The sequence below is a fragment of the Perognathus longimembris genome, chromosome 26 (assembly GCF_023159225.1).
Source record: "Perognathus longimembris pacificus isolate PPM17 chromosome 26, ASM2315922v1, whole genome shotgun sequence".
NCBI lineage: Eukaryota > Metazoa > Chordata > Mammalia > Rodentia > Heteromyidae > Perognathus > Perognathus longimembris.
Genome location: NC_063186.1, coordinates 2,931,675 through 2,955,920, shown reverse-complemented (window position 1 = coordinate 2,955,920; position 24,246 = coordinate 2,931,675). Strand labels below are relative to the sequence as shown.

Sequence of the window (24,246 nt, the reverse complement as noted above, 5' to 3'; positions counted from 1 at the left end):
TTAATGTACCTCTTTAGCTCTCTGACAGATAAAACATTATGAAAATAAGTAAGGAGATAAAATGCATGAGCAATACAAAGAATATTATGTCTTTCCAGGTTGCTATGGTGCATTACAAAAATTACTATCCTTTAGGCATAAATTCCAAGAAGCTATTATAATACCAACTGCATCTTAAGATTGCAATAAAATAAAACAATAAATAAGTAGCAAATGTAGAGATATAGAAAAGCCAAGCACCTGGAGACTGAAAACATCTTTTCTAATTAAGTTGGATCAAAAATAATAAATATGTCACAATTGATAAATATCTTAAACATAAAACAATATCATTACAAGTAAAATCTAGGCACAATTCAAAATTGTGCCCAGAAGGAAATTCATATTCTTCCAACATGTATATTACTAAACACCCAAGTATTCATACAAAAGTCTAAAAGGGAAAAAATAAAACATAATTTAAGAAAAATGCTCAAGGAAACTATAAATTCAAAAAGCAATGAATTGGTAATCAACAACAAATAGAATGAAATATTTTAAGAATAAATTCTTGCTGAGGTTACAGCTCAGCGGTACATTGCTTGACTAGCATGTCTAAGTCTCTGAGTTTGATTCCTAACATTACATAAAATAAAAATAAAGCTTTCTGTTTAAAAAATAAAAGGATCCAGTGGGTAGAGGGAAATCTCAGACACAAAGACTATTTGGGAAAAAATGTCAATATAATAAGTCACTTTTAGTTAACCTCATCAGAAATAAAAGTACAAAATTTTAAGCTTACAAATTAACTACAAAGCAGAGAAACTAGTAAGATTCATAGGAGAAAATTATGCCCAGCAATTATCAGGGAAGGGTTGATGTTTTTTGTTTGTTTTTGCAGGTTCTGGGATTGCGGGTCCTGGGGATTGAACTCTGGGCCTGGGTGCTGTCCCTGAGCTTTTGTGCTAGTGTCTAGCACTCTACCACTTGAGCCACAGTGCCACTAATGGCTTTTTGTGGTAAAAAAGGAGATAGAGTCTCACGAACTTTTCTGCCCGGGCTAACTTCAAACTATGATCTTCAGATCTTAGCCTCCTGAGTAACTAGGATTACAGGCATGAGTCACCAGCTCCCATCTAGCAATGTGTTAATCACTTTTAAAAAGATAAGTAAAGGGCTGGGGATATAGCCTAGTGGCAAGAGTGCCTGCCTCGGATACACGAGGCCCTAGGTTCGATTCCCCAGCACCACATATACAGAAAAGACGGCCAGAAGCGGCGCTGTGGCTCAAGTGGCAGAGTGCTAGCCTTGAGCGGGAAGAAGCCAGGGACAGTGCTCAGGCCCTGAGTCCAAGGCCCAGGACTGGCCAAAAAAAAGATAAGAAGTGGAGCTGTAGCCAAACTGCCCACAAAGGGTACAAGAGTACTAATCACTAATGGGACGCACACGAACAGCAGAGGTCTGGACACCTATGATCCAGCTAATGCTTTGATTTTAGGTAGATTCCCAGAAGAATCCCACACAAAATGTCATACTAATCTGTTTCCTTTACCACAGGCTTAACTGTCTCTCTACGGCAGTCACTGGAAAAAAACAGATGAGTAATTTAGTCAAACGCCCGGCCTTGTATGAGGACTCACCAACAACTCATTTACATGTAAAAAAAGACCCATCACGTCTGCACGCTTTATCATCATTCTCCCTATTTCACAGGTGAGCAGCTTTGAGGAATGAAGCGATTTATCCACTGCATAGCTAATTAGTGACCCTACTGAAAGTTAAAGCCAGCCTGGTCGTCAAAAGCCACAGCCCTGTGCCTCCCAACTGTAGTGTGCTGATGCCAGTGATCAGAGGGGGATTCCTGGAGGGCAAAGCAATAAGCACTCTATTCCGTCTCTCTTTACCATGATGAAGATCACTGTTATGTAGCTCCCATGATAAGCCAGGCACTGAATAAGGCACTGTAGACGTACAATCCCACCAACTCCCTCACCCATCATCCACCATGACAGACCATACGACATTTCCCACTGTCCTAAAGAAGGAAGCTGAAACACAGTGAGCGGAAGCATTTACTCGAAGTAGAGCACAGCTGAGAAGCAAAAGGAGGATTCTCACCAGATATGCCCAATCCCCAAACGGACTTCCATACCCTTCGCCCAATTATTCTGGTCCACTTGGTCCTCACAGAACCTGCCAAGTTGACTTGCAGGGCAGTAACTCATAGACCAAGGAATTAAATCGGTTTCCCCGCCCCCAAGAAAATGAGGAGGTTGCAGACAAAATATTGCTACCAAGTGTGGTGCAATTCCATGCTTTTTTACAATTCTCTCAAGAGGAGACATGTTGTGTTAGTTTACCATTTTAAATAAATTCTTGGTGAGCTATTTACCTGTCAACCTGTATCTGCAGGGACTATTTTGGTAGCATCAGATAAATGAGCAATTAGAGAGTTTAAAAGCCTCTTAAATGTGGCAGGGCCTGTAAACCTAACTCCCGGAGATGGTAAATGTCACATCAAATGTCTTCAGCACACACTTCCCTTCCACTCTGTATTTCAACAGCTGTATTATGGCACTCTTTATCTTAGTCTTACCTGAGATCCCATCTGTCTTCCAGTGGGATATAATGGGCAAGTCAGGCTCCTGGAACACAGGTCACTTCTATTCTAGACCTAGCTGCACTGGGCAAGCCTCACCAACCCTCCTAGCTTTGCCTTCCATGTAGCGGGGTTTACTGGCATGTGCCTCCCTAAGTGGCCTACTTTTCTACAAGGCAAGCACTCTTGCCACTAGGCCATATCCCCAGCCCCAGCCGACTTTTCTAGATGGGAGTCTCACTATTGACATTATTGAATGTTATGGAAATCGCACCATGACAGTACCACTTAGCAAAATCCAGGCCTCTGTCTCTGACAATTAGTGCTCAGATCTAGAAGTCTGAAGAGATGTTCTGCAAGAATGCATTTACGTTCTGCTGTGCACTTCCGTGGGGGGAGGGGGTACACAGGGTGTCTAGCTAGCTGTCTCTCCCTGGGGTACTATGAGTAGTCACTGATGATTACGCCCTAAATTCATCTCATCAGCAGAAACTGCCCAAGGATAATATCTTAATTCTGTCCATCTTCATTTAGTAACTGGAATGTTTCTGTACAGAGGAGAATTCTCTTTAGCCGCTCATTTATTATCCTTAGGCACATGGAAGAAAGTTTCAATACATAATCTATTCCCTTCAATTGGTAGATTTCAAAATAATAAATTCATTTCCTAGTTTCCTCCAATTGAGAGGTGCTGGGAGTGTGTGTGTGTGTGTGTGTGTGTGTGTGTGTGTGTGTGTGTGTGTGTGTGTGTGTGTGTGTGTGTGATCTGTTATCTTTCTGAACCCATGGAGTTTCTGGAGTTTTTCTTTTTAATAAATGGAGTTGCCATTTAACAAAGCAGTATATGAACAGGGTGCATCTTGATCCATGTCCCCCGTTTCAACATTCTCACCCACGCTTCCCCTCTCTGCCCTTTCCCTCACCCTTCTTAATTGTGTAAGATATACAGTAAATTCTTGACTGTCTTCTCCCCCTCTGCCCTTCTTCTTCTGTCCACCTCACCCCCTTGTACACAGGGCTTTTAATGTGAATGAAATAGTTAACAACAGATTGTCTTTTGCGATGGAAAGATGACCTGGGGTTAACTCTCTAGCTCTGTTCCCCTGGAAACTAATAAGGGTAGGGTGCCAGCTAGGTTACCAGGCAACACTGCTCGGAGTAAAACATGACCTCTAATCATTAAGTCCATGCTTTGAGCTTCTCTGCATGCGTGTGTGCCCAGTCCCCTGTACTTCCTCCTGGAAGCCATTGTCATGGGATGAGATAAAGATGTTGGCTCGTGTGTGGAGTGGGGCCGAGGCCAGAGGACTCCTAACCTATACTCCTATGCCAGCCTCCACGAGCTTTATACCCAAGAGACTTCACTCTCTTGGGGAGGCCAAGAGGACAGGGCAGGAAGGGAGGAGGAAGGAACTAAGCTGCGATAAAACTGAAGATCTGAGCCACAGACGGCGCAACAGGATGTCTTTGGTAGCTGGGATGTCCACGTTTAGGCAGGGCTGTTCCCTGGACAGAAGCTTCATTTTGGACAACGGTGAAAACGGAGAAAGATTCCCGAAGAAAGATTCAGATGGGAGGTGTGAGCAGTCAACACTCCAGGCAAGCGGGAGGATGAGGGCCACCGAGGACCGTGGGCACGCGCCAGCCTGCGCCCCGCCCCGCCTCGCCTCTTCCCCCTCGAGCTCCCTGTCTGATGCCTTCCAGTAAAACTAAACTGATCCCAAGGGGGTGCATGCTGAGTGCTGTCAATGTAGAGCTAAACCCGTGTCTACCCTCCAGCCGACCAGACCTACGACGGGCAATAGCCCGAGTTCCTTCTAGTGATATTTACAAACTACACTCCGGAAATAAAGCATTACTGCTAAGTGATGACCAAGGAGTCATCTAGGAACACTTGTAGCTAAGATACAGTGTATGTTGGTATCAACATTTCCAACTGAATTCAGGACCGTGGATAGTCTCTGTACAAAGGAGTTGCCATTTAACAAAGTAGTTTATAAATGCAATGCATCTCAATCAATGTCACCCTTTCCAACAGTCTCGCCCATCCCTCCCCTACCTACCCCTTCACTCTCACTCTTAAGAAATTGTGTAGGATATACACTGAATTCCTGAGTACACTCTCCCCACCCCCACCTGCTTCCTGGTGTTTTATTCTGCTGGACTTGGATTTTACCCTTCTAAGGAATTACATTATTTGAGGTCTCCCTGGAATCTACTGTAATTCACTCAATACGGTTGCATACACTTGCATACAACCAATGTATTTACTTAGAAGTTTATAAGCTAAACCTAGTTTTCACATGTAAGGGAAAACATGCATCCTTACTTAACATTGTTTTCTCACAGGTCTTTACATTTCTTTACAAATTGTACATATTATTCTTTCTCTTTTTTTTTTGGCCAGTTCTCATTCTTTCCAATGGATTAGTAAAATTCCCTTGTGTATATGTGTGTACATATATATCACCTCTTCCTGATCCATTAGTCCACTGAGGGGCATCTAGGGTGATTCCATACCTTGGCTATGTCGAATAGTGCTGCAGTTACAAGGTTGTGCTGGTGGCTCTGCTGTATTCTGGTCTGTAATCATTTAGGTAAATGCTCAGGAGTAGAATTGCTGGAGCATAGGATAGTTCTATGTTTAATTTTTTGAGGAACATCTACACTGCTTTCTGGAGTAGTTGAACAAGTTTACATTTCCACCAACAGTGTATTAGCGTTCCCTTTTGGTCAAACCCTCACCAGCATCTATTATTTTATTGATAATGGCCATTCTAACAGGGTGAGGTGGAATCTCAATGCATTTGCATTTCCTTTGCATTTCCTTTATGGCCAGAGATGTTGAGCCATTTCTTCATGTGTCTATTGGCCAGTTTTACTTCTTTTGAGAAGACTCTCTATAGCTAATTAGCCCATGCAGAAAACTGAAAACTAGACTGATATATCTATCACCTTGCACAAGCATCAATTCAAAATCATTAAAGACATCAATGTTAGACCTGAAACCATGAAACTATGGTAGGAAGAAGTAGAGGAAGCATTGGGTAGAAACTTTCTGAGTACAGATCCAGAAGCAAAACAAATCAAAAACAACTTGGTAAATAGAACTGCATCAAACTAAAAAGTTTCTGCACAACAAAGGATACAGCCAACAACCTAAAAAGACAGCCTACAGAATGGAAGAAGATTTTTGCTAGCTACACATCAGATAATGGTCTAGTATCCAGAATATATGAAGAACTTTAAAAATTTAACCTTCATAAAACCAACAACCCCTCCAAAAATACTTCACAACCCAATTAATAAATGGGCTAATGAAACAATAGGTGTGCTTGATCCCCGAAATCATCCATCTGTATGTCCTTCCTCCATGCAAGTTCTGAGTCACAGTGACACCAACATAATGTCTTATTTGTTTACTGTGCAATGCACATGCACTTTCAGAATGCTAACACCACTAAAAATTTACAACTACTTAATTTTCCTTAAGGTTAAACCTGACTGAGGGATGTATAGTAAGATCACTGTGCTTTAAACTATTATGAAGTAATCATTCTTGCATGGAACTTAATTTATACTGAAGCCCATTTGTTTTATTATGCTTTCATTTTTAGTTAGGGTTGCTCTTTTTAGCTTGTTTTTGTTTGAAAGTTGTGTGGAAATATTTAAATGGCTTTAAAATTAATTCCATAAATTAAGATATATAGAGTCCCAGCTGGGCATTGATGGCTCACGCCTGTAATCCTAGCTTCTCAGGAGGCTGTGATCTGAGTATGGTGGTTCAAAGCCAGCCCAGGCAGGAAAAGTCCTTGAGAGTCTTATCTCAAATTAACCACCAGAAAAACCTAAATTGGGACTCTGGCTCAAAAGTGGTAGAGCACTAGCCTTGAGCAAAAGAGCTCAGAGACAGTGCCCCAGCCCCTGAGTTCAAGCCCCAGGACTGACAAAAAAAAAAAAAAAGGTATATAGTCCCTTCTATTCTGGTACAGTACTGTCCTCTCTCTCTCTCTCTCTCTCTCTCTCTCTCTCTCTCTCTCTCTCTCTCTCTCTCTCTCTCTCTCTCTCTCTCTCATAAAAAGCCAAATCTAAGCTTTGGATTGATCTTTTCATACTATATGAAATATAAATCAAATACCCAACATCTTTCCTGATTTGAATGGTAGCATATAATATACTGTTTCTACAATTTGCTTGTTTCATTCCATCTTGGGAATCAGTTGGAACAGTTGACAGAACACTTTCAGAGTTAACTAATAGATTACACTATTTGAGATCTCCCTCAAATCAACTGTATTTCAGTTAATACATTTATATATGCTCCTATACTACCCAATGTAAGTTGGGGGGAATATCATCCCTAAATGTGGGCTGCAACATTCCACAGGGTAAGGGTCAAATGGAATAAAAAAGGAAACCAGAGAAGGTCAGTGAGTATAAGCATTATGTCTGCTTTCTGTCTGGCATGAAGTGAACAGCTTCCTCCTCCATCCCTCCTTGCCTCGATGGACTGAAACTTCTGAAAGCATGAGTCTATCTTCCTTACCTTTGTTTCTCTAGGGAATTTTATGATGGCAATGAAAGTCTAACACAGAGGGTAAGAAGAAGACCAGAGGGAAGTTGGATAATGGGTAATAAAATATGGTTAGGACCTCTGGAATCAGGTGGCAGATTAAAAACTTCCTCCATGGGACTCTGTGAGTGAAGAGTCAAAGTCATGAAAAGGAGGCTATTTTCTGAGGAGAGAAGGGAAGAATATTTGGGAATTAAGAAAGAAGTTAGAGGACAGCTAAAAATTAAAGAGAAATGTAAAACCAGTTCAGAGAAAAGTAGGAAAGCAGTCCACAACTCCAACCCTCGATTCCTAGAGTAGGGTTTGGGAGCACTAGAAACCTGAGCAACAAGGTAAGCACACACTGTCCTTGGGGGCAGGGGGCTGGCAGTCCTAACTGCAAGAGAAAGCCCCAGTTCTTGAGGGCCCTAAGCCCAGTGTGAGGAGAGGGTCTGACGGTGACTCCTGATTGACAGGAAAGAAAGCCAATAACACTTCTCCTCTTACCTTGTGCTTGAGCTGGCTCCATTTTGACGGAGGGCTTGACCATCCATTAATGCATACAAAGCACCCAAAAGAGGGAGAAAGAAATCATGTCCATCTATTTTTCTAATTGATCATCGCCAAGCCCAAGTCGACTTGGCGAAATGGCAACCGCAGCACCAAACAAGGACGGTTCGCTTCCGAAACAAACCTAGCACCTAACTCAGAAGGATGACGGCGTGACAGCCGAACCTCCCGCCTCCGAGGAGCTGTGCGGGGGCCCATCGACCTAGCTGCCCTCACCGCCCCAGGTGTCCTCCCCCCACCAGCCCAGCCTGGTGGGAAATGGCAGGGAGCCAGGGATTGTGACATAAGCAAAGGTCCTCAGGCTGAAGGGAGCCACTGCTGGCCCGGGAGCTCCCCTGGTAGGGATCCCATACTCAGCCAACCTCCAACAACCCCCGAGGGCAGGGCTTCGCCCAGAGGGAGGAGGCACCGCTGCCCTGGAGACTCGAGGGAAGCGGCCGGCTGTCATGTGGGCATGATGGAGACTGCAATGTGTGTTTGCTCTCCATGTTGTACGTGGGAGAGATGCTGTCCTCAGTTATGCTCCTGTCTCTGCTGCAAGTTCTTCTTCACCTCGGAGCGGAACTGCACCTTCTTCCCCTGCCCTTACAAGGATGAGCGCAACTGCCAGTGCTGTCATTGCACCTGCGCCGAGAGCCCCAACTGCCACTGGTGCTGCTGCTCCTGGGCCAACGACCCCAACTGCAAGTACTGCTGCACGGCCAGCAGCAACATCAACTTCTACTATTACGAGAGCCGCTGCTGCAGGAATGCCACCGTCACCTTCCGCAAGGGCCGTCTCCGGAGCATCCAGACCTCGTAAGTGCCGGCAGCTGATGAGGGGCCAGGACGGCTCGGTCCACGTGGGGGGGGGGATGCTTGGGACAGCCACCGAGGGCGTGTGGTTGAGGGCTTGCCACGCACTGGCATGTAAGCACTTATCTCATTTAGACTTTTGGGATCTTCGTGTAGCAAGCCATACTGTGAGCTTTGGTTTGCGGATGAGGAAACTGAGGACGACAGAGATTAGATTTAAAAGCATCCCCAAAAGGAAGCTAAGCCGCGCTCCACCACACAATGATGCCAGCATTGCCCAGGCACAGCCCAGCAAAGAATGCAGGGGTAACTGGGCAAGGCTGAGTTTGCCAATGCACTGCAGCATTTGGGAACCAAGCTTAGTGGCCAGTGTGAGGGGCCTTGCTAGGAAGACGGCAGGAACTTAGAACTGAGGCCGACAGTGAGCAAAGGCACGGGGGCAAATCCATTGGTTATCTTAATAAACTGTCCCTAGAAGCTAGGCAAGAGGGCACGAATTTAAATCTAAGATTGCGGTGGAGGAGGGGTAACCAGGTGAGGAAGATGTCTGGTCCCTGTTGTGGTTTGAGCACTGTTCTTGGCTGAGTTCCAACGTGGTCCCCCGGTCTTGCTTCAGCTCGGGTCCACCACAGCCAGGGTGGCCCTGTCCAGCGCTGGTGTTCTGTGATGATACTGATGTCCGACAGAATACCCAAGCCTAGCTGACAGGCCCATGCCCTTCTGATTCTCTACTCTGGCTCAAACAATAGCAGCAGTGAGCAGCTGTACAGTTTGTAATTGCATTCAGCCCTTGCAGGTATTAAAATATAAATGTCAATCAGGCACCAGTGGCTCATGCCTATAATCCTAGCTCATCAGGAGGCTGAGATCTGAGGATTGCAGTTTGAAGCCAGCCAAAGCAGAAAAGGAGTCCATAAGACACTTATCTCCAATTAACCAGCAAAAGGCCAGAAGCAGATGTGTGGCTCAAGTGATAGAGTACCCAGCATTGAGTGAAAAAGCAGGGCCCCGGTCCTGAACTCAAGCCCTCACACCAACACAAAAAGAAAAATAAACACATGAACACGAGTGTCCTCAAAAAGAAAAATAAAACAACACCACGGCTTAGGTTACTACTTGCATGAGGAAACAGGCCTTATTTGAGGTATTTGAGTAGAAGATGACGAGGTCAGGCTCAGAGGCCAGGCTCCCGGCAGGACCCCAGCTCGCCATCGCCCTGCGGAGCGGCCTCGCGGTGACCGGGCACCAACGGCTCACGCCTGTCGTCCTAGCTACTCGGGAGGCTGAGACCTAAGGACCTCAGTTCAAAGCAGCCTGTGCCAAAGAAAAAAGGCTCATGAGACTCTTACCTTCAGTTAACCACCAAAAAGCTGGACATGGAGATGTGGCCCAAGTGGGAGGAACATTAGCCTGAAGCAGAAGGGAAAAAAAGAGAGCCGGGGCCCGGTCCCCGAGTTCGAGCCCCGATCCCGACGCGAGGGGAGGGCTGGGCGTGGCTCCTCAAGGCCTGTCTGTGCTTCTCCTCCAGCTCCAAGGTCGCCCTGCGCGTGGGAGGCAGCGACACCCAGGCGGACGAGGCCAAGTCGATGCCCGCCAGCTGCCACCTGACGGACCACCTCACCTGCCCCCAGTGCCGCCGGCTGCGCCTGCACTCCTTCATGCTGCCCTGCAACCACAGCCTGTGCGAGAAGTGCCTGCGGCAGCTGCAGAAGCACGCCGAGGTCACCGAGAACTTCTTCATCCTCGTCTGCCCCGTGTGCAGCCGCTCCCACTGCATGCCCTACAGCGACACCCTGCAGCTGCCCGAGAACTACCTGCGGGGCCGCCTCACCAAGCGCTACATGCAGCAGCACGGCTACCTCAAGTGGCGCTTCGACCGCGCCTCGGGGCCCATCCTCTGCCAGGTGTGCCGCAGCCGGCGCGTGGCCTACAAGCGCTGCGTCACCTGCCGCCTCAACCTCTGCAACGACTGCCTCAAGGCCTTCCACTCGGACGTGGCCATGCAGGACCACATCTTCGTGGACACCAGCGCGGAGGACCAGGATGAGCGGGTCTGCATCCACCACCCCTCCAGCCGCATCAACGAGTACTGCCGCAGCGACAACCAGCTGCTCTGCACCTTCTGCAAGGTCGCCTTCCACAACGGCCACGACACGGTCAGCCTCATCGAAGCCTGCTCCGAGAGGGCCGCCGCTCTCTTCAGCGCCATTGCCAAGTTCAAAGCAGGTCCTGGGCCACTTCCGTTCCCGTCCAGAGTTAACTGCTAGGTCGGGGACTGACGGGGAGGGTGGCGTGGGGTGAGCCTTTCCACGACCACGTGGAACAACCCCGGGCACAGAGGTACGGAGCTAAGTCTGCAAGGCCACAGTCAAGCCGCTGGCCCTCACTGTGACTTGGTTTGCTCATTCTTAACATGGGGAGAGGGCTCAGCGGAGCGGTCGAGTTCCCCCATGGCAAGCCTAAGACGCTGAGTCCCGATCCCAGAATCACGACAAAGAGGGAGGGGTAGTAACAACTCTCTCATTCGAATCTCATAAGAAGTCAATGACTTCTCTGCAAAAAGCACGCAAAGAGAAAGAGTACCTGGCACATGATGCATACATAACTATTCTGTAACCTAAGTTCTAAGGAACTTTGGGTTCGTTTTCCCATTTGGAAAATGAAGCGTTTGATCTTGTAGTATCCTGAAGTTCTGTGAGTTTTTTCTAAGGTGTTTTGTCACTAAAACTGGATCCCCCTTTTTCCTCTCTTTTTCTTTCCAATTTTTTTTGCCAGTCCTGGAGCTTGGACTCAGGGCCTGAGCACCGTCCCTGAGCTTCTTTTTGCTCAAGGCTAGCACTCTGCCACTTGAGCCACAGCGCCACTTCCGGCTTTTTCTATATATGTGGTGCACAGGAATCGAACCCAGGGCTTCACGTACATGAGGCAAATTCTCTACCACTAGGCCATATTCCCAGCCTTTCTCCCCAATTTGTAAAGAGAAGAATTGCCCAATGCTGAGAATTATCGCAATTTATTCCCCCAGTTGCAAACAACCAATTAAATGGACTGGGAGGCTAATGGTTCGTGCTTGTCATCCTAGCCACTCAGGAGGCTGAGATCTGAGGATCAATGTTCAAAGCCATCCCAGGAAGAAAAGTCCGTAAGACTCATCTCCTGGCAGTGGAGGTGTGGTTCAAATAGTAGATTGTCAGTCCTAAGCAAAAAAGTAAGGGAGAACACAAGACCCTGAATTCAAACCTCAGTACCAGCATGAAAAAGAAAAGAGAGCAATGGAAAGAAACTGGGAGAGGGGAGAGGAGGAGGGAGGGAGAAAGAATGGGACGGGGAGAGGGAAGGGAGGAATGAGAGGACATAGAGAAGGGTGGAAGAATTGAGGGGGGAGACTGGAGATGGAGGATTGGGGGGGAGGGAAGGAGAGGGAGGGGGAGGAGAAGAGAGGAAAGGAAGGGGGAGGGGAGAAAAGAGAGAAAAGAGAGGAGGAGGAGGAGGGAACAGAGTATTCCAGGAACCTATAGCTGGTTATATCTGAGGGGTATTATCAGAGGAGGGAGGAAGGGACATTTATTTCATAAACCTATCCTGGTCTGCATTAACCTCAGCTACAAATGTCTTCCCCCTCTCCATTTACCTTCTTGGAGAACAAGGTGATTTGCTCCTATTTTCTAAGGCTTTGATGTCTTGGAGGTTCTAATTTTTTACAGTAATTAACTTGTTTTTCAGTCCGATATGAAATTGATAATGACCTGATGGAATTCAACATTTTAAAAAGCAGCTTTAAAGCTGATAAGGAGGCAAAGCGAAAGGAGATCAGAAACGGGTTTCTCAAGTTGCGCAGTATTCTTCAGGAGAAGGAGAAAATGGTCATGGAACAGATTGAGAATCTAGAAGTGTCCAGGCAGAAGGAGATTGAAAAGTATGTGACCGTCACTACGATGAAAGTCAACGAGATGGATGGTTTGATCGCCTACTCCAAGGAGGCCCTGAAGGAGACGGGACAAGTGGCCTTCCTGCAGTCTGCCAAGATCCTGGTGGACCAGATTGAAGATGGCATCCAGAGCACCTTCAGACCTGACCCTCAACTGCGGCTGCACTCGGTGCACTGCATTCCCCTGAACTTCGCTGAGCTCTCCAGTGCCATCCACGAGCTCTTCCCCACGGGACCCAAGAAGGTAAGCTCCTCCTCAGTGGAGCTCCATCCCACCCCCTACCCTGTGCAGTCGGAAATGATGATTGCCAGAAAAGTCACCTTCAGCACCCACAGCTTCAACAACCAGCAGGTATACCAGAGAAGCTCCTCCTTGCTGTCCTTCCATGCCAACGAGAAGGCCAAGATGGGTCTGGAGGCCTACGGGAGAACACAGTCAGCAGCACCCCCCAAGCCCGCCGAAGGGCTCTACACCTACTGGAGCGCTCCGGTAGAAAACCAGCCTGCGCAGAACAGCAGCAGCTTCCACAACTGGTACCCATTCAGTGATGCCTCGGTGAAGCCCCCGGGCCCAATCGTCATCTACCAAACCCTGGTGTATCCGAGGGCTGCCAAGGTGAGACAGAGCTGGGGGGCGGGGGGCGCGGTATAGGACATGGAATGGAAGTGAGTTGTCAGGAAAGATTACGTACATCTGACCATCTGGGATCTGGTCACTCAAATCTGTTCCTCTGGACACATGGTCAACCCACTCAAAGGTTATATTACTGAAATCTTAACCAAATATTGGCTTAAACCAAATGGCGGATATATAGCCATGAACACATCTGAAATGAAAGCCTCACCACCCCTGCTCGGAAGATAGCTTCTCTATTGAAAAAAATAAAAAGACAAACAAATGAGTGGTAAAAGAGATTGCAGAAACTAGAGTCAGAAACACAGAGTTAGTATCCAGAGACCTTCCGGTCTTACCCTCAGCTAGAGCTGCATTCCATGCACCGCATGCCCTTGAGACGTCAACCAATCAAGTATTGATTCCTTCAAATTGCTACTTTTCCTATAGAAAATATCCAGACTTTCCATGGCTCACAAATATCGTAAGATGGTCCCCAACAGAACTCCAATTCTCACTGCCATAAAAAGCCATGAGTGGAGATGTGGCTCAAATGGGAGAGCTCTAACCTTGAGCGGGGGAAAAAAACAAGAGCTTAAAACCCTGAGTTCAAGCCACAGAACACACATGAACACACACACACACACACACACACACACACACACACACACACACACACACACTTAGTGGGGTCTGCTCTATACTGAGCTCCACCGGTAATCATCCCTGGTGAAGTTCAGAAAAGCAGCCAACATGAAATAACCCAGTCAAGCCATTGACATCAAGAGAGAACAGCTATCCTACTGCCCAACAAAGACACTTGATGTAAAAGTGTCACAAGCGAATGTACTTCACCTAGGAATCCTAGCTCTCAGAAACGCCAATGATTACGTCTACACTGACATCTCTCTCAAATCTTCCGGAGTTTGGACATAGAAAATACCCTTAAAGTTAGTCGTATAAACTGTTAACATGTATTGTAAAAAAAAAAAAAAAAAAAACTTAGAGATTTTTAACTCAATTTTTTGAGGGGAAATCACTAATGATTAAAAATTCAGATGAAGATTCATACCCATAAGTGTTCACAGTGGTACTTATTTATTATACTACAAAATTAGAAACAACCCAAGTTTTTCAGCCACAGAAGGACTAAATTATTTATGGGGCAGTTTTAAAAGATGGAGTATTAGTGAATTTTTAATGATATAGGAAAAAATATAAAATACAATGGGAGAAGGAATAGAATCAAAACTTTATGTGCTTGTGTATACTCTAAAATTGAAAAGAAATAACAGCGACTTAACTAGATTGTAGGATTGAATGATGTTTATTTTCTTCTCTTATACTTGTTTTCTATATTTTCTAAGAACATTTATAATGTATGTTGTATGTGTATTGTTTTGACAGAAAAAATAAGTTAATTTTATTAAGTTTTGTACATGTATTTGAAGAATTTGGTCCTCATAAAATTATAAATTCATTTTCTCTCATAACATTTAAATTTAGTGAGATTTTAATATATTCATTAGACATCTGGCTTTTAAAACACAATTATTATAAAATATGCATGTGTCAAAAATTACCTGTTACTTGAGAACTGCTAATCTATCTTTTCCTAGGAATTAGGTTTTATTTTTTTAATATCATCTTTAAGTAGTGTATAAAGGGGGTTTCAAGTCGACACGGTAGTTTGTGAGTGTAGTGTACCTCAATCAACGTCACTCCCATTCATAATTCCCCCTCATGTCTCCCAATCCCACTCATGCCCTCACTGGATGTTTTGAGTGTGGATTTATGTCCTCCAGAATGGGATAAACTGTTGTACCTGTCTGGATAGTTCAGTGTGTGTCGCATAGAGGATTAAAATAAGCTTTTCCTCTTCAAGTGTTCTGGAATTTGCTACGTGTACCTTTCCTGAGCCTGTAAAATGGGCTCATAGCGCCTGTCTTCCAGGAGATAGGGATGTAGGTGCCTGTCATGGAATCTGTTGCAAAACAGATGTTCAGATCGTGGTAGCTTCTTTTTCCCTAGTGTCTGGACAACTGTCACCTCCACATCCAGTGACAGTAACAGAACCCAGAGGGGCATACTTCTACCCTCAGCCCCTGACATCCATTACAAGTGTCATGGCAGGCTTCGTCACAGCCTTCCAAGATGGCTACCCATGGTCTACTCCAAGGCCTCCTGCAGCTGCAGGCTGGGGGGTCAGCAACATACAAGGAGAGAGGGTAGAGTGCCAAGTGTTTCCCACGCCCCCCCCCCCAGGTTTACTGGACGTGCCCAACAGAAGACGTGGATTCGTTTGAGATGGAGTTTTATGAACTGGTCCCTTCGCCTCCTAATAATGTGCGGACAGAGCTCTGTGGACAAGTTCGGGACATAATGCAGCAGAATCTGGAGCTCCACAACCTCACCCCCAACACCGAGTACCTGTTTAAAGTGAGAGCCATCAATGAAAATGGCCCTGGGCAGTGGAGTGATGCCTGCAAGGTACTGTGCACAGTTTCGAGATGGGTTTTTCTTGTGGCAGCTCGGGCTCCAGCTCAGGCCCGGAGAGGTTCTCCTCTCGGCCAGGAAACTTGGTAACAAGGCTACTGGCCTCAACCACATTTTGTAAAGGAAACCTGAGGATTATAAATGCCTGCTCTGCTAAAAGTAAAAAACGATATATATTCTAGACCAGGTGCCTATAATCCTAGGTACTCATGAGGCTGAAATCTGAGGATGGAGGTTTGAACCCAGTCCAGGCCAGCCCAGGCAGATAAAACTCATGACATTCTCATCTCCAATTAACCAGCAAAGTAACAGACGCAGAGCTGAGGCTCGGGTAGTAGAGTGCCAGCCTTAAGTGACAAAGCTGAGGGAGAGTGCCTTGGCCCTGAGTTCAAGCCTTAGTGCCTGCCGGCCATGCTAGGTTGCTCTCTGCTGCACCCCAGCAAATCATGGCCTCTGTCTCTCAGTTGCTCCGTGGCCCATCGCTTTCCTGATACCCCCTCCCTTCAGAGCATGGGAACGTTGTCATGTTTTGTGGCGTCTCCTCTTGGCTAGAGACTCCGCATTTCATCTAAGCCCATGTTCTCTTGTAGCAACCCCTCAGAGGTGTCTTGTGCATGAAGGAGACTCATTGCGGTGCTTTTTAATTTAATGAACCATCTTTTAGAGGCTAGGGACAGAGATGAGGAGAGAGAGAAGGGTGTCGCCATTCTGCTGTCTCACTCTCTTCAAGGCCTTTCTTCCCTCCTCACGCTGTGAGCCCCTGCAGAGCACAAGTCAAGACCAGTTCATCTTTCTTCTTCTCACAATGCTTACCACAGCAGTCTGCATATGGCAGCTTCTTAATGATTATTGAATGAATACATGAGCAAAAATGTGACTGGACAAATGAATATATGAATGAGTGCCTAAGCTAAAGAGTGAAGAAATAAATTGATAAATAAAATTAATAATTACAAAGTACCATAAGATGCCCAAAGCTAAATGTTTTATATAATCAGTCAAGAAATAGCATTTCTCTGAAATTGTGTTTATGCGATTAATTTACCCTCCCCTATAAGAGAAAGAGATGTATTCCAGTCCCTTTGCTTTTTAACACAATATCTAAATGAGCAGAACCCTAATTAATGAGGTTTTTCTGGAAGCTTCATTTTTATCTGACTTGAGAAGCTGCAATATAGATTTTTTCCTCCAGAAGTAATTCTTCCCCTTTCTGTGTGGTTATATTAGCATGCCAGGAGAAGGCTGGTTTCCTTAAAGTTGCTCATGATTTGCATAAGTAAAGGCTTCAATAGCAAATGAAAATAAGATGGTGTGTTTGAATGACATTTATAAAGCTTCATAAAAGTAATGACTTTAGCTCCTTCCTATAAAATCGAATTTTTTTTTCCTTTGGCATCAGAGCTATGCTGGTATCCCTGAAAGGTTTCATTTAAATGCTACAATGAGGTAGCAGAATCATTTCTTATCCAAAATGCAATATTTCCATCCTATGTACTTTTGGGAAAGAAGTGAAATAAAGCCTTTCATTTTTTATTTGCATAGTCAAAGACTTGATTTTTAAGAGACTTTTTTTTAATAGAGTACATAGAACAAGAAAAATGAAAGGCTTCTTTCAAAGCTCCCATGTCAAGGTCAACTGTGCATCCTAGTCATTGGCCATCAGAACCACTTGGAAAGGAAGTCAATGCCTCCAGTTCACACACACAGCTGAGAAAACTGAGGCTCAGGGAAGGAAAGTGTCTGGCCTTAGGGAATGAGTTAGCGCTCAGGGCTGGGGAGGTACCTCTGTATTGAGTGCTTGTCTAGCATGCACAGATTCCCTGGGTTCAGTCCCCAGCAATGCAAAATGAAATGAAAGCCAAAACCCTTTAAGCTCCTGAATAATAATCAGGTATGACTACGGCACACTGGACTCAGTGCTGGGGAGAGTGATCAAAGTCAACAGTAGAGAGGGCTGAGGTGTAGAGGGGTGAGTGAGTGTGTGTGTGTGTGTGTGTGTGTGTGTGTGTGTGTGTGTGTGTGAGACACAGCACTGGGGCTTGAACTCAGGGCCTGGGCTCTGTCCCTTAGCTTTGTTGCTCAAGGCTGGCACTCCGTCACTTGAGCCACAGCTCCACTTGCAGCTTTTTACTGGTTAATTGGAAATAAGAGTCTCACAGACTAAGCTGGCTTCAAACCACACAACCCTCAGATCTCAGCCTCATGGGTAATTAGGATTATGGGCATGAGTCACTGGCGCCTGAGTGGCTTATTTATTATTTATTTACTGATTTATTATTTTATTGAGAGGCAGAAGCATGCATTGGAAAGAACACTGACTGAAGCTCATGTCCCTGAGCCCTTGTCTGGACTACACTCAACTCACAGGTTAATATTACTTGTCCATCTTTGCCTAGGATACTCTTAAAATCTTCTAACAACAAGCCTCTTTAGGAGACATGTTCGTGGCTGTCATGTACGCGTGGCTTCAGTGTCTCCTCCTGCTCTTTCTCTGGTCCACTCCACACGGCTCTGACCACCATTCTCATTCCTAGTTACGGTCGCCTGACTTTACTTACGCCCTCTCCCTTTACATCCCAGCTGGCTTCCATGAAACCGTCCCATGAGGAACCGCACTGTCTGTTCCTAGACTATTTCTTATTGCCAACATCGTAAATTAGTGGCTTCCACCAAATTATTTATGACTTTATAATTCTGGTTTTCAAAATAAAATCTTTCTGAGTGAAATCAAAATCAAGAAGCAAAATCAGCATCCCTTCTGGAGGGTCCGAGAAAGAATCCATTTCCTTGCCTTTTCTGGTTTCTAGAGGCTGCCTGCATTGCCTCGTCCGGTAGCCCCTTCCTCCATCTGCAAAACAAGTCACGCTGAGCTGAGTCCAGCTCTCAAACGCCAACTCTCTGCTTCTCTTCTGCCTCCACCTCTTACCTTAGAGGTCTTTGTGTTTATATTAGTCAACAAATGATTCATCCTAAAACCTGCAGGTTCTATTCACCTTTGCCATTTAACAGATAGATAAGCTCTGGGATTCGAACATGGACACCTCTACAAAGCTAGTAAGTTGGCCTTCCACGGTCTGTAGGCTGGATGTGTAAGATTGCATCTGATTTAGAGGTTAAAAAATATATATATTAGGGCTGGGGATATGGCCTAGTGGCAAGAGTGCCTGCCTCAAATACATGAGGCCCTGGGTTCGATTCCCCAGCACCACACATACAGAAAATGGCCAGAAGTGGCGCTGTGGCTCAAGTGGCGGAGTGCTAGCCTTGAGCAAAAAGAAGCCAGGGACAGTGCTCAGGCCCTGGGTCCAAGCCCCAGGACCGGCCAAAAATAAAAAAAAAATTTAAAAAAATATATATATATATTAGGCCTACCTGGCAATAGTCACAAACTAGTGCTTTTCTGGGTAACCCCCCTGCCCCCCCCACACACATATCTTCTCAAAGCCTGTTGTGTGTATGTACTCAGGAAGTCATGCTACCTGGAACCCTGCGGGGCAGATACCCCCCTCTCAGCACCAGAGCCTAGCCATCCAGCAGAGCTTCTGCCTGTCATCCAATCCCCCTTCCAAATGATGTTTCCGTTCTCCTGAGCTATATAGGAGATCTGGAAACTATCCAAATGACCACTATTTTGCACTCAAGAACCATCCCCACAGTTACCCACACACAGAGTGGATCCTGGAATGAAACCTAGATGGCTTCGCATTCTCAATCTCTTTAGGATTTCCAAAGAGCTCTTGAGCTTTCAGGTAAGTGGAATTCTATTGGTCCCTCCCTGATTACTCCACAGAGAAACCTAAACCCTGGAACAAGTATACATTAGGCTCGAGCTAAGGAAAGAAAAGGTGGTTTTCTTTTAACTTTATACACAGACTTTAATCATACACCTCACTCATGCTCCTGGCCATTATCAACACTGGGTTTGTTTTGTTTTGTTTTTCCAGTCCTGGGGCTTGAACTCAGGGCCCGAGCACTGTCCCTGGCTTCTTTTTGCTCAAGGCTAGCACTCTGCCACTTGAGCCGCAGCGCCACTTCTGGCCATTTTCTATATATGTGGTGCTGGGGATTCGAACCTAGGGCTTCATGTATACGAGGCAAGCACTCGACCACTAGGCCACATTCCCAGCCCATCAACACTGATTTTTTTTTTTGCAAGACTCTTCTTTTATGTTTCCTCTTGGCACGCACATTCCAATATGTTTTCTATGTGTCTTTTTGTTTCACTTGTTTCTTACAAGGTATTTCTGTTTCCATTGTGTTGTTTTACACAAGTAGCATTTCACTGCCTGCATATCTTACATGTTTCTTGTCCTGTCTTCCCTAAGCATCGTCTGACCTCTTCGATCATGACAGGCTTTGGTCCCCAGGTCCTGGTGCTGGCTCATGTTTCATTCACAGTGTGAGTTTGTTTTCTTGTGCTATCTACTTGTCCGGGATGGACACGCAGGTGACCTAGAATATGCCACACTGAGCAGCCTTGAATGCGTCATCTGTGTGAGTGGGGTGTTGTGAGTGTCTGCGTGCAGGTACCAGGACTTGAGCTCTCACTTGGCTTTCTTGCTCGCCGCTGGCGCTACACTACTTGAGCCCCATCTCCGGCCCCTAGGTGAGATTTCCTGGGCTAGTGGAGGAGTGTGTTAGGGCTGCCATAACAAAACACTGCGGACCCTCGCTTCCTCACGGTTGGAGACACGGCAGCCTAGGGTCCCCGTGCCATCTGGCTGGTTTCTCCTGAGGCTCTCACTGAACCCCCACATTGCCTTTCCTTCTGCATGGCTCTGGTGTCTGGGGGTCTCAATTCCATCTTTTCATAAGAAAATGGATCGGACTGGATGGAAGCCCACTCTAATTAATGACCTCAGTGTAATCTTCTCACCCCTTCAAAGGTTCCGGCTCCACACAGAAACCCATGCTGGAGGACTGAGGAGTAAGGGATTTAACAGACAAATTTTGGAAGGACACCATGTAGCCCATATCAGATGCCCAGACGTGCCATTATCTAGACAGGTCATAGGGCCCATGGGGACTGAATTTGACTATATCCCATGAGTAAGCCCAGCTACGTGGGAGACTCTGTGGAAGGATGACCATTAGCCAGCCTCTAGCAAAAAGCACAACCCTATCTGAAAAATAACCAAGGCTAAAAAGTGTGACTCAAATACATGTCTAGCAAGTATGAGGCCTTGAGTTCAATCCCCAGTACAACACACACACACACACACACACACACACACACACACACACACAAACAATTCCATAAGGAGATGAGGGCCCCTATATCCTATCAACATTTAGCAAGATCTAACTTCCTACTGTTTTGCTAATCCAATGATTATAAAGTGATATCTCCTTATTGCATGAAAATTCATTTCATATACTTGTAAGATTTCAAGATTTCCTCTTCTGTAAATATCCTGTTAATATCGTTTGCTTTCATCTCTACTGCAGTTTTCTTTCCCTAGGTGAGTTGTGGGATTTTTCTTATATAATCAGGATGATTTTTGATTGCTAATATCTTCACTTTTGACATTTGTCTATTCCCTTTGTAATATAGTCTGTCTATAACAGACTTCCTGAAACAGCAAAGATCCCTAACTCTGATGTATAATCAAAGACATCAACTATTTTTTTCTTCTGGTTTGACCTTTTGAAGTGCAAAAAGTCCTTCCCTCAATTTAGATTACAAAGATAATCTTCTCTATACTTTTATTACATTTGCAGTTTTGCCTTTTAAGTTTGGTTCATTAATCCACACAGACTACCTTTGAACATGACACTAAGTGGAAAGACATTTGTTTTGCCATCGAGTGAGCCAGTTTTCCCAGCTACGTCTTTCCTCCATTTGCGCATTTAATAAAAGTGCCACTTTGAGCTGACATTCAGCTCCAAGCTGGGGCATATCTGAGTTTTCTGTGGGTCTGTATAGCCCTTCTTATCATTGCCTCCCTCGTGTTTTTAACCCCAGCTTTGTGCAGGCCTTAATAGGCTGGTAAGTATCTCTATTATGCTTCTTCTTTAAAAAAAAAAAAAAAAAGGTCTATTTAACTAATCACGGCAATTTATTCTGTCATATCGACTGTGAAGTAAATTTTTAATCATTGTGCTGCTCTAGATAGAATTTGATTAGGAAGACATTGAGTCTTCTAATTAGGACACAATATTTTTGCAAAGTGCCTGTATATTTACACAAACCATCTTATATGTACTTTACTAGGACCTTCTCTGGGTTTCTGTTTGGTTTGTCTTAAAGAGATTCAATCCATTCCTGATTAAACTAGATGTTTTAGTGATTGTTCATCATGAGGATTATTGTTAAAACAGTGCTGTAGAAATTTTCTAAGGCTTCAGATACTTTCATACACATCAAGAGAAAAGCAATTATGTGGCATGACAAATCAGGCTTGCTTGATTATACATTGAACATGTTTTATGATATATATGTGCATACATATATATGTGAATGACCTGGCACACAATAAAATAGCTCACAGACTTTGTTGCTGTCATTTTATATTTGTGTACATTTGCTAATGGATCGGTGGTTTACAATGAAGACTGATGTTCTTTATTAATCTTGGCTCTCTCGTTACTCTGGAAGTCTCATCTGTTGATTCTGCTTGTTTTCCCTAGCACGTGAGCCTATCTTCTTCTTTTTTACTTTTTTTGTTGTGGTGGTGGTGGTCATGGGGCTTGAACTCTGGGCCTGGGTGCCGTCCCTGAGCTCTACCACTTGAGCCACAGCGCCACTTCCAGTTTTCCGGTAGTTAATTGGAGAGAAGAGTTTCATTGGACTTTCCTGCCTGGGCTGGCTTTGGAACTCAATCCTCAGATCTCAGACTCCTGAGTAGCTAGGATGACAGGCGTGAGCCACTGGCTATGAGCCTATCTTCTATAACTAATGCTGGTTTTAGATCTTTATTATCTTTGAACCTATTTTTTAAATTCTTTCCCAATAGCTTTTACTAGGATCTAGATTCATGGCCAAAGAGGTAGCAATAGTATCAGATATTCATTTCATATTCCTGATCTTTCTCTCTCTTCATTTGTGTTTTATGGTTTGGTAAGTCAAGGAAACTTCCTCCTAATTCTAGGCTTCTAAGATATTGTACATAAATAACAACATTTACTGTTTTGCATTTTGACATAATAGTTATGGTTCTTTTCCTTTGGGCCATTATAATGAATTACAATGATTTTGTTGTTTTTGTTGTTGTTTTTTGTGGGTAGCTGGGGATTAAGCTCAGAGTTTTGTTTTGTTTGTTTTTTTTTAAGCTCAGAGTTTTGTATATACTAAGCATACAATCTACCACTGAGGTACACCTCCAGCCCACGATGACTAATTTTCCTTAAACCAAAACCTACTTGCATTCAAGGAATACGCCATGTGTGATTGTCACCAGTTCTTTTTAACTTTGAGCTTTAATATGAGCATTCCCCTTTTTCACCCAAACCCCTCCCTGCCCAGCTCCCAAACTTTGCTCCCAAAGTTTCAGTTCGAGAGAGAGAGAGCATGGACTGGAAGGACTCATTCATCCCTGGGTCCCAACTTTATTCCCTAAATGCCTCCTCAGCAAAAGTGTATCAGGAATGAAAGGGAGTGCCGACAGAGCAGGAGCAGAGCAAGGGAGAAGCCCTCCACTCTCTGAAGGATGGAGAACTGCATCGATCTGAGCAGATCCAGATTTCTAGCCTAGTCTGTGTGCCTACTACAACCTGCCTTCCTAGACAGCCCTGGGTGTTCACTGCCCAAAGCTACTAGGAAGCAGTCCTACATGTATCAAAGGGCATAGTCGGGAGGTTTACAAATTATGGTCTCTTCGCCCTTTTCTTCATTTCTCTAAGAACCTTCTCTTTCCCATAACCAGGATTGAGACTGTAGAAATGAGAGCTACCCAAATTAAAAAAAATTAAAAACCTCCAAGGCGCTCCTGGTCTGATAAGAAGCCAAACGCGTTAGCTGAAGCTTGCTTAGTACCAGTAAGAGCCGAGACGGAAGCAGGAGGAAGGGACAGGGGCTGCTCAATGGGGAAGCGCCCCCTAGGGCCCAGCCCTGTAATCAACACTCATCTGCCTTAAAGGAAGTGGGACCTGGCTCAGGGTCACGGCTCTCAACACTTAGCAGCTGAGGGGATCTGGTGACAGCCGTCCCTGAGCCTGAGTCTCCGTCTCTGAAGGGGGCCGACAGCGCCTGCCCTGGTGTGCTTGTCACGAGGGGACAATGGGAGGCTGTGTGTGCGGTGGTGACCCTGGGGTCCCGCAGTTCCTCCGTGTCTGGTGCCAGGGCTCCTTGCTTCTGATTGCAGGTGGTCACACCAGATGGGCGTGGGAGGAACCGAGCTAAGTGGGGCCTACTGAAGAGTATCCAGTCTACCCTCCAGAAGCGCTTCTGAGCCCCGCAGAGATGCGCCACGCAACACACACAGATATAGGCACACACGCACGGATATGTATTTTTCTCGCCATATTCTTCCAGAAGGTTCAAGATGCATGCTCCCCATTCCTCTGAGCTTTCCAAAGGGAGGCTCTGAGAACCAATAAAAGGAAACGTCTGACCTCATGCCCTGTTGTTTGCTTGTTACAAGTAACTAAGGGTCGGGGTAGCAAGTCTCTAAGTCTCCATCAAGGCTCAGAGTTCCACGGTGCTGTATATGGAACAAACACCTGGGTGGTAAAAAATAAATAAATAAATAAATAATAAAGAACACTCAGTCTGC

General features: G+C 45.3%; 1 protein-coding gene across 1 annotated transcript; it reads left to right on the top strand.

Annotated features, from left to right (window-relative positions):
- The first annotated feature begins 8,157 nt into the window (after positions 1-8,157).
- Trim42 (tripartite motif containing 42) lies at positions 8,158-23,922 on the top strand. The gene is made up of 5 exons (XM_048334906.1): positions 8,158-8,498; positions 10,024-10,721; positions 12,219-13,039; positions 15,302-15,526; positions 23,836-23,922. Exons 1-5 carry the CDS (start codon positions 8,158-8,160, stop codon positions 23,920-23,922), a joined length of 2,172 nt encoding a protein of 723 aa, XP_048190863.1.
- The last annotated feature ends 324 nt before the right edge of the window (positions 23,923-24,246 follow it).

Bases quoted from the DNA above. Each gene is read 5' to 3' on its own strand.
- Trim42 (XM_048334906.1), top strand. From the start codon at position 8,158: ATGGAGACTGCAATGTGTGTTTGCTCTCCATGTTGTACGTGGGAGAGA. The intron at 13,040-15,301 runs GTGAGACAGAGC...CCCCCCCCCCAG, and splicing joins TGTATCCGAGGGCTGCCAAG to GTTTACTGGACGTGCCCAAC. The intron at 15,527-23,835 runs GTACTGTGCACA...TTCTGATTGCAG, and splicing joins AGTGGAGTGATGCCTGCAAG to GTGGTCACACCAGATGGGCG.